This window comes from Lynx rufus, unplaced genomic scaffold (genome assembly GCF_022079265.1).
Source record: "Lynx rufus isolate CCGP_SWC_20201006 ecotype Redwood Valley unplaced genomic scaffold, mLynRuf1.p SCAF_7, whole genome shotgun sequence".
In the NCBI taxonomy this organism is placed as follows: Eukaryota; Metazoa; Chordata; class Mammalia; order Carnivora; family Felidae; genus Lynx; species Lynx rufus.
In genome coordinates, this window is record NW_025814889.1 from 96,015,383 (window position 1) to 96,032,162 (window position 16,780).

General features: G+C 41.2%; 1 protein-coding gene across 3 annotated transcripts in view; it reads left to right on the forward strand.

The window, feature by feature from the left end:
* The window catches only part of LGR5 (leucine rich repeat containing G protein-coupled receptor 5), a 131,200-nt gene that overhangs the window by 90,570 nt on the left and 23,850 nt on the right, over positions 1 to 16,780 (forward strand). For 2 of the 3 annotated variants that reach the window (XM_047066590.1, XM_047066591.1), the window contains exons 5-6: positions 14,164 to 14,379; positions 16,308 to 16,379. In XM_047066590.1, coding sequence (XP_046922546.1) covers positions 14,164 to 14,379; positions 16,308 to 16,379 — 288 coding nt within the window. The remainder of the gene's footprint in view (positions 1 to 14,163; positions 14,380 to 16,307; positions 16,380 to 16,780) is intronic. The other variant, XM_047066592.1, reaches the window with a different exon arrangement.

A 16,780-nucleotide genomic window follows, 5' to 3' on the forward strand; every position in this document is an offset into this window, starting at 1 on the left:
TGTGTCTCCCTCTCTCTCTGCCCTTCCCCCGTTCATGCTCTGTCTCTCTCTGTCCCAAAAAATAAATAAATGTTGAAAAAAAAAATTTTTTTTTAAATAAAAAAAAAAGAAACTTGATACATTAAAATTGGTCACATTGCTGTGAGGAAGCAACAAATTGTACTCACGTTTCAAGAGATGTAATTTTCATTTATTTTACATAAACAAAAGATATTTGGCCTTGTTCATAATGAAAACACATAGGTACGTTTGTGTTCTTTTAACTCTCTCCTGATGTTTACAAATTGCTTGTCTAAAGAATAAGAGGTCAAGCCCATGTGCCAGAGCCCAATAGCCCAGAGCCTGCCCCTGTACAATATGTACGTTTGCTTCTGACATGGTAATGACTGCCCAGACACCAGTTGAATTTTTTGTAATGTAATCAAATATAACTTAATTTCCTTTCTGTTTTTTTGGAAGGGAATAGGAAATGTAATCAGAATTCACAATGAGTTGTATTTCACCAAGAAACTTTTGGCATTATAGACATTTGAGGACTAGGTTCAGATTACAATGATTTGATGGAAACTCAAAACTTAACCCTCCCCTGACCCCATACCTTTGTATCTGTAGCTAAGAAATCGATCTATGGGGGGAAAAAATCGTTACTTCATTTGTTGATAGTCATCAATGACGTCCAGTCATCTCACTGTCATTATTGAAGTTCAAGGTGATCAAAGAGAATGACATATTCATCTTTGTCCAGTTAACCAGAGTATTATTTAATACATGTTGGTTTTCATTTCAAGTTCCCACTAGAGAAACAAATTGGGTTGGAACATAGAAAATAAAAGAATCAGACATATCTTTGGTATTGTCTCTAGTCTCCAATTAGAACACCAATTGGTGTTCATCTTCAGGGTGTAAGACATTGTTTTAAAACCTAAAAAGAACATGTAATTCTTGCCTGGAACGTGATCAGCCTGTGCATCTTGTGATAGCAGCTTCAGGGCTACCGACTCCTCTGCCCCTGAGCCCTGTGAAATGTTAGTAATGTCACCCAGACTCTTCATGGTAAGGTTTTGCTGATAATAGTCCTCAAAGAGAGTAAGAGAAAGAGATGAGGAGGAGAGGCAGGGCTCATAGTGCTGGGCAGAAAATAAGGCAAGCCTAGAACCAGCCCCAGTTTTCTCCCATGAACATCCAGGAGCCTATTCAGTTTCAGACCTTGGATAAAGAATGGGAAGGAAGTAACAAAAGACAAGGAGGTGTAAGCAGACAAAAAAAAGTAGAGTGAGCTAACCAAGAGAATAAGATTAAAAGATCAAAGAGGTTAAACACACACACACACACACACACACACACACACACAAATGGTTTTAGTATTAGTGACATTATTCTTCCCACTAAAATAGTCTCCAGAAAGAGAAATTACAAGCTTACACAATAAAAATGCATGTTCAATAAATAAAATTTTGGTTTAGTTTGGTTTTTTTCACCAAAGTGCCAGCATAGCAGGTACGTCTTGGGATGGAGGTGGACTTCGGTGTTCCAGAGGCCAAGGGTTTTGTCTAGTGCACCATTAGGAGGTCATTTCATAGAACAACGTGCAAACCAGCACCCAATGCATTGTTATGAGAAGTTTTCCTTGTCTCCCTCCCCCGTTAAACAGCAGGAGAAAACTATTTTCAAAGGTAAAGCCCTTTCTACACAGTGTCTATAGCAAGAGAGAACTCAAATTGGAGCGCAGTCCTCAGAATCATGTATGGAAAAAAATGTGAATACGTAATGCAAGACCCCATGTACAAACCATTCTTACATCAGGCTATCTGCCAGTGCTCTGATTAAAATCGTACATGTGACAGTCACATCAGATAGGTAAATAACGAAAAGAGAACATAGATGTTATAAATGAGAAGTAGAATACCACTTTTCTCAGTCTTGTGATGTGAAATGAAGGTTACCTTTGGAAGTGGGTTAAACTCTTCGGAGAAGCTAAAGGGATGGCACCAATGGAAGGTACACTGTTTGTAAAAAGGCACATAAAGAGGGGTGCCTGGGTGGCTCAGTCGGTTAAGCATCCGACTCTTGATTTCGGCTCAGGTCATGATCTCACGGCCTGAGTCAGACTCTGTGCTGACAGTGTGGAGCCTGCTTGGGATTCTCTCTCTCATCCTCTCTCTTTGCCCTTCTCCCTCTCAAAATAAGTAAATAAACTTAAAAAAAAAAAAAAAGAAAGAAGCAATAAAGCATGGGAACACTGCCAGGACAAAATCAGAAACACCCAGGGTGTTTAAACCCACATGGTTATCAAAGCAGCAGCAGCTGTTTATGAAGCACCTTCTTCATTCCACTCATCCTCAGACAAGGAGGAGTCACATGAGGTAGGAGCTGAGATTACCCCTTCCTTAGTGATGATGAAGCAGAAAGCTCAAAGATGTTAAATGACCTTCTCAAGGTCATGTGGCTTGTAATGGAGTCAGTCTAGAAGTGAGTCTGGGATACGAACTCTGGTCTTCCTAGCACCAAAATCTGCCCATTTTACCACCACGCTCTCTCCCCTCCCTCCAAAATCTACTTCAGAGAATGGGCACACAGCAGGATGCACTAATGTGAGGGAAAGGAGCTTGACAGAATCACATCTTACTTCCAGACCTATGTTGTGAAGGTTTACAAGAAGAAAGAAATGTACAAAAGAAATTTCTGGAGGACAGAAATAAATAAGTTGAAGAAGAGAAGAGAACAATATTATTAATGTGTGGGCCAGTCTGCTTTTTTTAGTGTTTCCCTATGCTTTTGGTTGTCTGTTCCCTCATTACCTGTGAGGTAGAATTTGCCTCCACTTTCCTGATAAGGAAACTGTAGGTGAGAAAAGAGTATCTTGTCCCTATTGCAAAGGTGAAAGTTGATCAGACAATGACAGGAGGAAAGAACATTCCAGACAGAGGGAACTACTTGTGCACTGCCTTGTAGTGGAGGTGGCTGGAGGCGAAGCTAGTACATCAAGAAGCAGAAACAAGCTCCTTGTGGCTGAAGCAGAAGAGTCCTGTGTCACGAAGCTCTTCTTGTGCAAGAAGTACAAGAAGAGCTTAGTGGGACAGGTGGGGTCAGACGCCTTGAAAGCCATTTGGGACATGCCAAGGATTTTAGCCTTTATTGTGAAGTCAATGGGAATCCACTGGAGGATAAAAGGCAGGGAAGGGCACGATTTGATCTGTGTTACTGAAATAGTCTAGGAGAGAAAGGAGAACTTTGTCAGGATGGGGGCAGTGGAGATGGTGAAGGGGAAATGGATTTGAGAACTATTTAGATGAAATTACCAGAGTACCGGAATTACTCCATCGATGAAGAACGATGGAGTAAGAGATGTCAGGATGATTCCTAAATTTCTGGTTTATAACCATGTGCTTAAGGAAGCCCATCACTGAGAACAAGAAACACCGGCAAAAAGCTATGTTTGGGGACAATGGAGGTGAATGATAATGAGTTTGGTCTTGAACGTGTGTGTTTGTGGAGGAACAACTGAGTAGAAATGTCACAAAGACAGCCTGAAATCCAGATCTGGATCTCAAAAAAGAGTGAAATTTAGGTTAGACCCTCCTACCATGCATTTGCCTTCACCTAACACCTCCTTGTAACGATTTGGTTGTCTGACTACACTTTAGGAAACATGCTGCATAAAGGTTGGATCAACACGCTTAGAAAACAGGCTCATGTCTGCCTGGTTTACTTACTGTTAGATCTCAAGCACCAGGAACAGTACCTGCAAAAACGCACACTCCAGAAATATTTATTGAACTGAACTAAAGCCTCAAACCCTAAGTGATGTCCTAAACATCTGCTTGGGATCAGCTCATCTCTCCCAGTTTGACTGTAGCCCACATTCCCTGATATCTCTGGCTCCAAACTCTTATCTCTGTGCCTGGCTTTTTCTACCTGCCCTTCCTAAACTGAGAGTTGGACCCCAGTGGTTCCTTCAGGGATTTTGGAGTTGATCTGTCTACAAGATTTAGCTTTCTATTGTCTTAGCTGAGGACTCTCCACTTAAAGAATTCCAGGGCTCAAGGCAAACTAGTGGTTGCCAGAGGGCAGGTGGGAGTGGGGTGGGAGGGGATAAGCAAAGTAGGTGAAGGAGACGCAGAGGGGCAAACTTGCAGTTATAAAATAAATAAGTCACAGAGATGAAAAGTACAGTATAAGGAATGTAATCAGTAATGTCATAATGACAGTAGTATGGTGACAGTTGGTGACTACCCTTACCGTGGTGAGCACTGAGCGACACCTAATAACACTGTCTGTCAACTATACTTTAATAATGTTTTTTTTAAGGGCCCCTGGGTGGCTCAGTCGGTTAAGCAGCCAACGTCCTCAGGTCATGATCTCGTGGTCCGTGAGTTGAAGCCCGCGTCAGGCTCTGTGCTGACAGCTCAGCGCCTGGAGCCTGTTTCAGATTCTGTGTCTCCCTCTCTCTGACCCTCCCCTGTTCATGCTCTGTCTCTCTCTGTCTCAAAAACAAATAAACGTTAAAAAATTTTTTTTAATAATTTTTTTTAAAGTGTAGGGTTTGGGGAAGAACCATAATGCTAAGTCTTGGAGGGTTGATGAGGTTCAGATAGGCAGGAAGTAGGGGATGCTTATGAATACAAGGCTCAGAAGTACTGTGGGAGGGAGCTAAATAGGGACAAGTTGACTAGGACAGAGAAATAGGAGAATAGCGTGGCCAGTGAAGGCGGATGGTGAACTTTGAATATCAGATGGGAAGTTTGGGTTTGAAGGGACGGTAATGTGGCAGAACCATGGATTCCTAACAGGGGAATGACATAGAGCATGGTTTGAGGGAGATTAATCTGGCAGCAGCCTACAGGATTAATTGAAGAGATAAGAGATCAAAGGCGAAAGGCCCAGCTCAGAGACTGTTGCAGTAATGCAGGTGTTAAGAGATAAGAGACTTAACTAGACAGTGGAAGTGGAGAGTTTTGGAGATAAAGATAAATGGAGAGGACTTGGTGAATGATTGGCTGGAAGGCAATGGAAGATTCAAAAAGAACCCCCAGATTTCAAACCCTGATGGTACCCAAGAGACTAATGGGGCCCTTGACCCCCCCCCCCAAAAAAAGTCTTTGTTTTCTATGGAGAAAAATGAAACTGGAGAAGTTAATGCTTGTGTTACTCGTCTCCTCGTTACAAAATTCACAGCAGCAATGACCTCTGAGAAAGGGAGCAACATACTGTAAATTGACTCTAAGATATTTCTCACTGGAGTCATGCACTCTCCAATAATGCCAGAAAGACAGGTTTGGTTCTGTTTGGCACTTCATCTAGCTGTTAGTCAAGCCAACCGACTAGTCTCTAAATTATTGCTCTTCAGTGAGCCTGTCGGTTTTATCTCTCCCCAAGCTGCAGAGATGAAAAAACTTTTTTACCTTTTCAGAAGTAAGTTTAAAGAGATCATTTTTCTTCCTGGTTTGCATTAAGTTTACCAATGAATAAGATGAAGAACAGAAAGGTAGAAGCAGAAATTCCCATTATATAAATTCATACACTTAATGTCTTCCTAGGATATAAATGGGAAATTTCATTAAAAGGTAGAATCCCACATTGTGGTTACTCCATCAGTATTAAATAACAATAAATAACAATAAAAATGACTCATTATTATGAAGAATTCATATAAATCAGCATTACTTTAGTCCATAAGAGTTCATATAGATAAAATTGTATCCCAATAGTATTATTATAATGATCTGACAAATTCAATTCCAGTGATCCACTGGTTCTGGTGCAATAAAGTTTCCAGGCAGTAAATTTCACTGTAATAAATATTTTAGAGACCTTGTCAAATTGTATTCTATATAAGCTTGGAAATCCATAATTCTCATTTCATAGCAAAGTAAGATAATAATGGGAAATGCTTTCATTTCTTAAAATGTTATAAATGAACTAAATGATTGTGCTCTTTTGACTATTCATGAATTATTCAAAATGGCCTCAAAAAATGTACAAATGTATGTACAAGTGAGTTTGTCATTTTTTTTAACTTACAAAGAAAAAAATGCTCATCCAAATATAAAATAGAAATGTCAGTGCTGAAAATGCTATGCTTCGGCTTCTTTTTAATATATTTTTTAAATTTTTTATTTATTTTTATATTTTTTAATTTTTATTTAATCTATTTTTTTTAATTTACACCCAAGTTAGCATATAGTGCAGCAATGATTTCAGGAGTAGATTCCTTAATGCCCTTTACCCATTTAGCCCATCCCCCCTCCCACACCTCCTCCAGTAACCCTCTGTTCTCTATATTTAAGAGTCTCTTAAGTTGTCCCCCTCCTTAAGTTGTCCCCTCCCTGTTTTTATATTATTTTTGCTTCCCTTCCTTTATGTTCATCTGTTTGGTCTCTTAAAGTCCTCATATGAGTGAAGTCATATATTTGTCTTTCTCTGACTGACTAATTTCACTTAGCATAATACCCTCTAGTTCCATCCATGTTGTATCAAATGGCAAGATTTCATTCTTTTTGATTGCTGAGTAATACTCCATTGTATATATATACCACATCTTCTTTATCCATTCATCTGTCAGTGGACATTTGGGTTCTTTCCATACTTTGGCTATTGTTGATAGTGCTGCTATAAATATTGGGGTGCATGTGCCCTTTCGAAACAGCACACCTGTATCCTGTAGATAAATACCTAGTAGTGCAATTGCTGGGTCGTAGGGTAGTTCTATTTTTAGTTTCTTGAGGAACCTCCATACTGTCTTCCAGAGTGGCTGCACCAGTTTGCATTCCCACCAGCAGTGCCAAAGAGATCCTCTTTCTCCATATCCTCGTCAACATCTGTTGTTGCCTGAGTTGTTTTTTTTAAAATTTTTTTTTCAATGTTTATTTATTTTTGGGACAGAGAGAGACAGAGCATGAACGGGCAAGGGGCAGAGAGAGAGGGAGACACAGAATCGGAAACAGGCTCCAGGCTCTGAGCCATCAGGCCAGAGCCCGACGCGGGGCTTGAACTCACAGACCGCAAGATCATGACCTGGCTGAAGTCGGACGCTTAACCGACTGCGCCACCCAGGCGCCCCTGTTGCCTGAGTTGTTAATGTTAGCCATTCTGACTGGTGACGTGGTATCTCATTGGGGCTTTGATTTGTATTTCCCTGATGATGAGTGATGTTGTGTATTTTTTCATGTGTCGGTTGGCCATCTGGATGTCTTTGGAGATGTGTCTATTCATGTCTTTTGCCCATTTCTTCACTGGATTATTGGTTTTTTGGGTGTTGAGTTTGATAAATTCTTTATAGATTTTGGGTACTAATTAACCCTTTATCTCATATGTCGTTTGCAAATATCTTCTCCCATTCCGTCGGTTGCCTTTGAGTTTTGCTGATTGTTTCCTTCACTGTGCAGAAGGAGGTCCCAATAGTTCATTTTTGCTTTTGTTTTCCTTGCCTCCGGAGATGTGTTGAGTAGGAAGTTGCTGCGGCCAAGGTCAAAGAGGGTTTTCCCTGCCTTCTCTTCGAGGATTTTGATGGCTTCCTGTCTTACATTTAGGTCTTTCATCTATTTTGAGTTTATTTTTGCATACGGTGTCAGAATGTGGTCCAGGTTCATTTTTCTGCATGTCGCTGTCCAGTTTTCCCAGCACCACTTGCTGAAGAGACGGTTTTCATTCCATTGAATATTCTTTCCTGCTTTGTCAAAGATTAGTTGGCCATACTTTTGTGGGTCCATTTTTGGGTTCTCTATTCTGTTCCATTGATCTGAGTGTCTGTTCTTGTGCCAGAAAATGCTACGCTTCGTAATTCTGTTCACTGGAAGAATCCCCAGGAACTATACTCTACCTGCAGCTGCAATATTCTTCACACCTTTGACTTCTTTTTTCTCAAGTCATCTATGTTAATAATTGACATCATTACAGTCATGTCAGATATGGAATTAGCCAAGATCTATGGCTTATCTTTTGACTAACGCTTTCTTCCTTGTAGTTAATGTCTTATCAAAGACATTCTCAAACAGAGATATAAGCCTGTGTGATACACTGGCAAGGTACCATATTTGAGATCTATGTAAAGGTCCTTTTTCTGGAAAAACAATAGCAAGAATGATCTCATAGCTTCTATAATCCGTACAATAATGCCATTTATAAATCAAAAATTCCTTCCAGGAGTATGGAACAGATTGGCCAAATGTTTCTTTTGAAAGAGAAAACTTATAAAACTAAGGTTTTATACATGAAAATATTATGGAAAAAAACTTTAGACAGAAGACAATAAAGTGAGTTGGGGTTTTTTTGGCCAGTGCCTGACATAAGTGATTTTTTTGCCTGTTACCTTCTAAGTCTTCATCACATAGGATACACTGATATTATAGAACTGCATTCACAGGTAACATGCAGTTTTGTTTTATTTTTAGTTTACATAATACTGGATGACATTCATCCCTGCTCTTGCATGGTCTCCATCCGCTCAGTTGCCCAGAATGGAACATGGAGTCACAGTAGCTTTCTTGCCTCCCCCTGTGGCCACAGCTGACAAGTCACCACATTCTGTTGAGCCCACTTATTTAGCAATCCTCCCACCGGGCCTTCCTGTCCATCTCCATACTTCTTTCAGGCCCTCATCTTTTCTCACCCTCATGACTACAACTGCCTTGGTCACTTACTTTCCCACCAGTCCATCTGCACAGTGCTATCAGAGCGATCTTTCCACAGCACATGAGGTAGCCAGTCAGGAGACAGTATAGCTGCCCACCCCAGAGAAACATTTTGATGTAGATTCTGCAGATTATTTGGAAGACAATGGGACATTGCTCATAGGTAGATAACCCAGAAACCTTCTGAAAGTAGTTATCCAGACTCTACGTGCTTACCTTGGACACTCAAGAGTATTGAAGCCAGTCAGGATCTGGATGATCCTGACAAGGTCCCACTGGTGAGGAAAGACAAATCCAGATCCACGAGGGACAGTCCCCTTGGCCAAGCAGTTTGCACAGCAGAATCCATTTGGTAGTTATGGAGTCCTCCAACCTCAAGCCCTCCCTCCAGAGAGGGAGTTATTGCAACATATGCCCCAAAGTCATGACAGAACCATTTCTCATCGGTTGTAGTTCTCTAAGTAACACTGCCCAGACTCATACTTGATGAAAATTATGTTCATGCACCAGATGATGTCCTCGTTTTCCTCAGCCACGTGAGCCTTGTGAGCCTTTTTGGACGTTTGCTGGCCTAACGCAGAAGATGTGTGCATCTTCTTTTCTCTGTGTTGGGAGGCTACCTACAACTTTAATCCAAACATGCAGTGTAGCTACTGAATTTACACGTGAAGGATTATGGTGAGTGGAAAATCAGCAGTCCCGCCAGCCCATATGACCCCCCAAAATGTCAGTCTCCTTTAGAGAGATTTGAAATTACAAAGGATAAGTTAAAGAAACTTTTAGAGGAAGGGGAAGCACTTCCTAAATGTGAAGATTTTTCTCAAATAATAACACCTAAAATTTGTAGAGTGCTTCACTGTTTACAAAACACTTCCACATATGTTTTCTCTAATTCCCATGGCAATTCTGTGACCTGTTATGATTCTGATTTACAGATATGAAAGTTGACCCTCAGAGAAATTAATCAGTGTGCCCCCAAATATCAAAATTAATAACTGACAGAGTCTTGACTCAATTTGTCTTAATTTTTCTAATTCAGTGCCTTTTCCAGTTTACCATATGTCTATTAAGTCACTAGTTGTTTGACATAAAAAGTAGCATAGGGGCACCTGGATGGCTCAGTTGGTTAAGCTTCAGACTGTTGATGTTGGCTCAGGTCATGATCTTGCAGTTTGTGAGTTCAAGCTCCACATCGGACTCTGCGCTGACAGTGTAGAGCCTGCTTGGTATTCTCTCTCCCCCTCTCTCTCTCTGCCCCTCCCCTGCTCATGCTGTCTCTCAAAAATAAATAAATAAAACTTTAAGAAAAAAAAAAGAAAGTAGTGTAAAATTTTATCTATCAGATTGCTATAAGTTATACGTAACATAAGGAGCATAAAATGGGTGCCGTTTCCCTTATAGTGATTACTTTTCTGAATGCATTTCAAGATCATAATTAAGAAGTTTTATTTGTCTGAAAGATAGTCAGGCCATTCCCATTGTTAAAGTGTTTGTTTGGCTACAGCTGTCTGCATCCAGGTTCTGTGCTACCTCTGTCACATTGCTGATAGATACTTAAGTGTCAAGATCATTGCTAGGAATTGTCTCTGAGAATGTGCTATCACATGTCACCACTTCTCCCTTGCCTTTGGAGTGAAGATGTTCTAGTCAGTAATGTATCAGGAACAACGATTGGCCCTTTGTGATTACACGTGCGCACATACACATGTGCATGCACACACATGTAATTGTAATACTGAAGACCGAAAAATGAGGATAACCTATTAAGTCTAATTGCAGATACCTCTTAATTATTTGTTATGGAAGATAAAAAAAGTAGCATTTTTCAGAATCAAAATTCACTGACAATGCAGTACTCCTTTTAACCAACTTTTGACTAAGGTAAAATTTGAGTTCACCTCTTTTACTCTGAATGGTTTCCATGGTCATAAAACAAAAACACAAACTGTTAACCAGGCTCAAGTAATAATAATTTAAAATCCTTAAGGAGAATTACAATTTACGAAGCTTTGTCATACCCCTTCCTTCATCATAAAGCAATCTTATAAAATAGAGGGGTGTTACCCCCATTTTACGGGTGTGAAGGCTGAGATCTGTTGACTTGGCCATGATCACACAGCTACTATGTATATACTGCAGATCTAAGATTTCTCATCCCAAATTCAGATTCTAAGCTGCCTACACGCACACACACACACCCTTTATGATTTGCATGAAATGGAAATGATAATAAAGAAACACTTAAGGGGTAGGGCCCCTGGGTGGCTCAGCTGGTTGAGCATCCGACTTCAGCTCAGGTCATGATCTCATGGTTTGTGAGTTCGAGCCCCACATTGTGCTCTCTGCTCTCAGCACAGAGCCCGCTTCAGACTCTCTCTCTCTCTCTCTCTCTCTCTCTCGCTCTCTCTCTCTGCCCTTCCCCCCTTCTCAAAAATAAATAAACATTAAAAAAAAAAAAAGAAACATTTAAAGGGTGCCTGGGTGGCTCAGTCAGTTGAATGCCCGACTTCAGCTCAGGTCAGGCGATGATCTCACAGTTCTTGAGTTTGAGCCCGACATCAGCTCGCTGCTGTCTGGGCAGAGCCCACTTCCGATCCTCTGACCCCGTCTCTCTCTGCCCCTCCCCCACTCACATTTTCTCTCTCTGTCTCTCTGTCTCTCAAATACACATTCAAAAAGAGAAACACTTAAAAAGTGGAGCTATATAATGCAGTTGTTTTTGTTGCTCCTGACAATATCATAAAACCACATTTTTATGTGTGTTTTTGTGTTCTCTGTAGTGATGTTTTTCTTATACAGCACTACTTAAATATGACATTTTCCAAGCCTATGCATAGACCATGCCAGCTGCCCCAAAAGACCAGACTGACATAATATGAGCTCTTTGTTTACTCAGTGAATAGGCACAACTTGTGCCCTGCCAGCTGCTTGGCCCACAGTCTTAACCTTGTTCTGTGAGAAACACCTGTATGAGTGGCTGGATAATTAATTCCATACTCCAGCCTTAGGATCTTCTGTTAAGATTAAATCAGATAAGGCCTCTGACTGTGAACAATATACCACTCTCTGGATTAGGTTTGGACCACTGAGGCCAGGTGGACATGGACTTCAAAACACTGTGTTCAGAGGGAGTGTGGTTTATTGGGAGCTTCTTACCTGAAGAGACTATTGAGGCAGAGAAATGTTTTAGTGCTACGCTCAGGATACCCGAGTGTGGGGTCTGGGAGTATTAGTATGTGAAGTGTTAGGACTGGGCAGAATTGCCCCTGCCTTACTCAATTCATTAGGGATAGTAAATTGCTCTAAGATTACAGCATGGAGGCAGATTACATTCCTTTTTCGGGGGCGGGGTGGGAGGTGATTCATTAAAGACATTTATCCAGAGAAATGGGCTTATTGACATTGAAAACTGAGACCAAGGTCACTTCAAGTTCTAGCAGGAGCATTAACAGTAATTTAAATATCGAAGACAAGCCTGTGACTCAATGCTGAGAGAGCCTTTTCTGTAAAGGTATGTGGACGTTTGCATGAACCTTAAGATGACTCATCTTCAGGACTCTTGGAAGCCACTTGTTGATATCTAATGCATAAGCCACTGGCAATTATCAGACAATATGTCACCTAAAATGCGGAAGCTCACGTCATTTCAATAAAGTCTTCCTTCTTTAATCGTTACAAAGAGTTTACATACGTGCTTTGCTTCTGGTTAAATAAAAACAACCACTTCCTCACCCCTGACGAAAAGTATACCTTATTTGAACCTGGGCCAGACATGTCCTCACCAGAGCAAGGGGGAAGAGGCAGTGTTGAGTTTTCCTAAACATTTCTGGTTCCCCATTGATAGAACCTGGAGATATTTATTTGGAACCTGTGTTTCTGCTGCCTGCAGTAATTGTTGCCCTCCTGGAAATGTAATTATGAGTGGGCCGTGACACCGAACTCTTCAAATTCATTCCACGTGACCTGATCTCAGTTATTCTCAAAACTTGGTCCAGGGCCTTCTTGGTCCATCACTTGTTCCCATTCGGTCAGTAGAGGTAGGAGCTAGAGGACAAGTGAAGTGACTTATGTGACCAAAAGTGAGGAAGCCGCTTTCCAAAGAGATTAGCTCCCTACCACAGAGAATTCTCTGTTTCTAAATTGTTTAAATTTGGTTTGCAAGGGATTATTTCATGATCCTGGTGCGCTTCCTGCATCTGTTTAGTCTTAAATGCTTCCTAAAACATTTTTCAAAATCCATGCGTGATTTTCTAATCCTCCCTAATACATGGACTACTTAAAATGCAACTCCTCTTATTCTTTTTTTTAATCCTAGCTTTGGAAACAAATGTGTGAGCTTTAAGAACGGATGAGAAAAATGAGAGAGAGCCATCGGAAGCATTGCTGGGTGAAGGTGGTTCTCTTGTTCGTGCACCTTACAGGAAATTTCAATTTCCAATAAGAAAAGTTCAGGCGTTGTCATCACAGCCTCTGTTTCTGTTGGGCAGGGGCGAAACAAATGCATTGCACTCCCTCTGCTGGCTCGGAAGCTGCAATCGCTCATTAACCAGATCTATATTTAGATGTAGTTCCCCATTAAAAAAAAAAATGGTATGTAGAAGAAAGAAGCAAAACCTGGGACAGCTGCTAATTTTACTATTCATTTAAAATGTCAAGAAAAACAAATATCTGCCCAATGCAAATGGTTAAATGAGCAAGAAAGCCAGCAGTTTTTAGGCTTTTCGGCATTGTACTAGGAAAAAAATAAAGGCTGCCTCTTCCCTCCCCAAGGCGTATCTCCAACAGCCTTTAAAAATTACTCCGTTTTTGGGGCGCCTGGGTGGCGCAGTCGGTTAAGCGTCCGACTTCAGCCAGGTCACGATCTCGCGGTCTGTGAGTTCGAGCCCCGCGTCAGGCTCTGGGCTGATGGCTCAGAGCCTGGAGCCTGTTTCCGATTCTGTGTCTCCCTCTCTCTCTGCCCCTCCCCCGTTCATGCTCTGTCTCTCTCTGTCCCAAAAATAAATAAACGTTGAAAAAAAATTTAAAAAAAAAAAAAAAAAAAAAAAAATTACTCCGTTCTTTTCCAATACTGAAATGATCTTTTCCCAGAGCTCAATGAGCAAATTAATAGAATAGTATGTTTCATATGTTTGAAACACTCCAGAGAAAGCAAAGGCACGGATTTGGCTCTGGGTGAGGGGGAAGAGAAAGGGTGTCTTTCTCCTGGTGTCAGAAAGGAAAACTAAAAGATCATCACGCTGAAAGTCTATACCTCAGGGGAGGCCACTTTCATGCCTGAAGGCATGTTACCCACAAGCCTGGAAGGGAATCATAGCTCCGTGGAATTTTGTGGCCCAGCAGACCAAAAAGGCATGGTTGTACTCCTGAGTGAGGACAGCCTACCAGGAGAGCAAGACGTTCCAGATGTCAGGGCATCCTGGGGGCCCGAGCCCTGCTTCACTCAGGTTCAACAGCATATTGAGAGTTTTCCTGCAAGGCAGATCTTCTGGCCCGGTTTTGCCCTCTTTACCTTCTTGCTTGCTTTCTTCCCCAGGCGTCTGGATGCTAACCACATCAGCTACGTCCCCCCAAGCTGTTTCAGTGGCCTGCATTCCTTGAGGCACTTGTGGCTGGATGACAACGCCCTGACAGAAATCCCTGTCCAGGCTTTCAGAAGTTTATCAGCACTGCAGGCCATGACTTTGGCCTTGAACAAAATACACCACATACCAGACTATGCCTTTGGAAACCTCTCCAGCTTGGTAGTTCTGTAAGTTTATTGATTCCCCACACCCCCCCCCCCCCCCCGCCTTTATACTTTTTAACTTTGGCCTTCAAGTGCCAGTCTTTCAAACCTTGAATAGGGACATTTTCAGGGAGGAAAACCCCCTGAACCCCTCCCCAAAATGACTCACAAATGTTCTAATTGTATAAAAGAATTCAACAGCTTTTAGCAAGCACCTGCTAAGTGCCAAGCACTGCAAGGCAAAGATAAACTATTACCTGTGTCTTCGGGAAGCCGATGAATATTGTTCAGGCAATCCTCACGCTGTACAGTTAGTCCAGTGACTGAAGTTAATAAAAACTCCTTATTTCTGGTAATAGTTTATTATTCAGGTCAAACTGAAATATGCCTTTATTACTTAATATTTTTTGAACCCCTACCAGGGGGGAGAGAAGTAACAATAAACCATTGACAGAGAGCTGTGCGTTTGTGGGGCTTTCTTCCTGATGAGTCTAGATTTCTTTAAGTAAACCAAAATGATTCTCGAGTAAGTTTGAAAAATAATCAGTCTTCTTTAAGAGTGTAGTGATATATAAAAACATTTAAAAATTTTTTTTTAAAAACCGACTTCAGCTCAGGGCATGATCTCACAGTCTGTGAGTTCGAGCCCCGCCTCCGGCTCTGTGCTGACACCTCAGAGCCTGGAGCCTGGTTCAGATTTTGTGTCTCCCTCTCTCTCTGCCCCTCCCCTGCTCATGCTCTGTCTCTCTCTGTCTCAAAAATAAATAAAACCATTAAAAAAAATTTTTTTAAGAGTGTAGCGATATGCCCCCGGTAATATAATGGTCCCTCAAGGCTGATAGAGGAAGACAGCAGCTGCTCAAAAGGCTGTAAGATCAGTGTGCATAGGAACTGAAGAGGGCTTCTTCTGCCCTGTTTCTTCCCTTTGCTCCACACACGCCCCCGGCCTGCCACTGCCTTCTATTATTCCAGTTTTCTTGATTACCCATCTCCCTTGTATTGTACTACATCTTCCTTTGAGGGCTGGCCAGCTTCTTACCCCTTTCCGCATATGTTGTATGTGGAAGATTGTCAGTAAATGTCACATGAAACCAACATATATTTATTAGAATAAAAATCTTAGTCTAAGAGGATAAGAAGTTTGGGGTGATATTAACAAATTTCTATACGGACTCTCACATATAAAGATGATGCTACCGACCCACCAGAGGCTGGGTATGTGCTTTAATTTTTTCCTCCCCCTGAGGGAATGGGTTTACAAGAGATCCACCCATTCTTTTTCACCCCATTCTCCTTAAGCCCATTTTCCAAAAATCCCTTTGGGACTTGGTCCAGTTTTCAGTTATGTACACAGCTGCTCTCACTGGCCCTGACTTAACTGACTTACCATTGAGCCAAAGATGATAATTGTACACACTAATACTGCGTCGAGATAACTAATCTCCCTGGGCAGCCAAAAAAAATCTGATCGCCGTTCTCTGTGGCTAAAATTGTTGTTGCCTGTTAACCTGTGGCCCCACCCTGGGAATGTAGACATTATAAGCCAGGAGCTTTGCTAGAAAATATGCTTCAAACGCTTCCTTCCAGCCTTCATTTGCCAAAGATGGTCAGAATCTCTGCTTAACATCCTACATCCCAAAGCCGTGTTAACAACCTGAACTTCCTTTTATCAGCATGTTGCCCATAGTATTATACACTCCCTGATATCTCAAACCCAAAAGATAAAACTGTCATTGCCTATTAAATTCTCGGGTATATAATCATCTATGGTAAGAGCGGATGGGTCATATAGACCTTTTAAAAAAAACAACAAAGTTAAACAAAGCATTTCTTATATATAATTAGTGCGTTCTTTACTCTAAGTTTCTTTGGATTTAATCAATCTGAATGCTGTGCCTAAGTTTTCCTGTGCAGCATGCCTTCCTGACTGTGTCTGTAATGTTCTTCTGCAGGCATCTCCATAATAATAGAATTCACTCCCTGGGAAAGAAATGCTTTGATGGGCTCCACAGCCTAGAGACTTTGTGAGTTGACCTTTTATTTGTTTCCCTTTTTTCAGTGTTTTCATGAGTATTCTGAAGGAATCAAAATAGCCTTAAAGTCAAACTTGCTGTTTGGTTTGGTTAATTGCCTGAGCTTTAAACAGATATTTACGGCAGCTTTATCTTACACACACACACACACACACACTCACACACACACACACACACACACACACACACACACAGAGCTAAGCAATAAAACTGATATTTTATTTTAATCTAACAAGAGTGGTAAATGAGTTAGAATCATTATAAACTAAATGAGATGTTCTCTACCGAGCAGTGACTATTTGCTTAGGAATGTGTACTCTGTGTCAAGGATCAATTCTATACTGTCACTCAGGCTCACTATTCATGAGTCTAGCCTGCACTCCCTGCTCCCC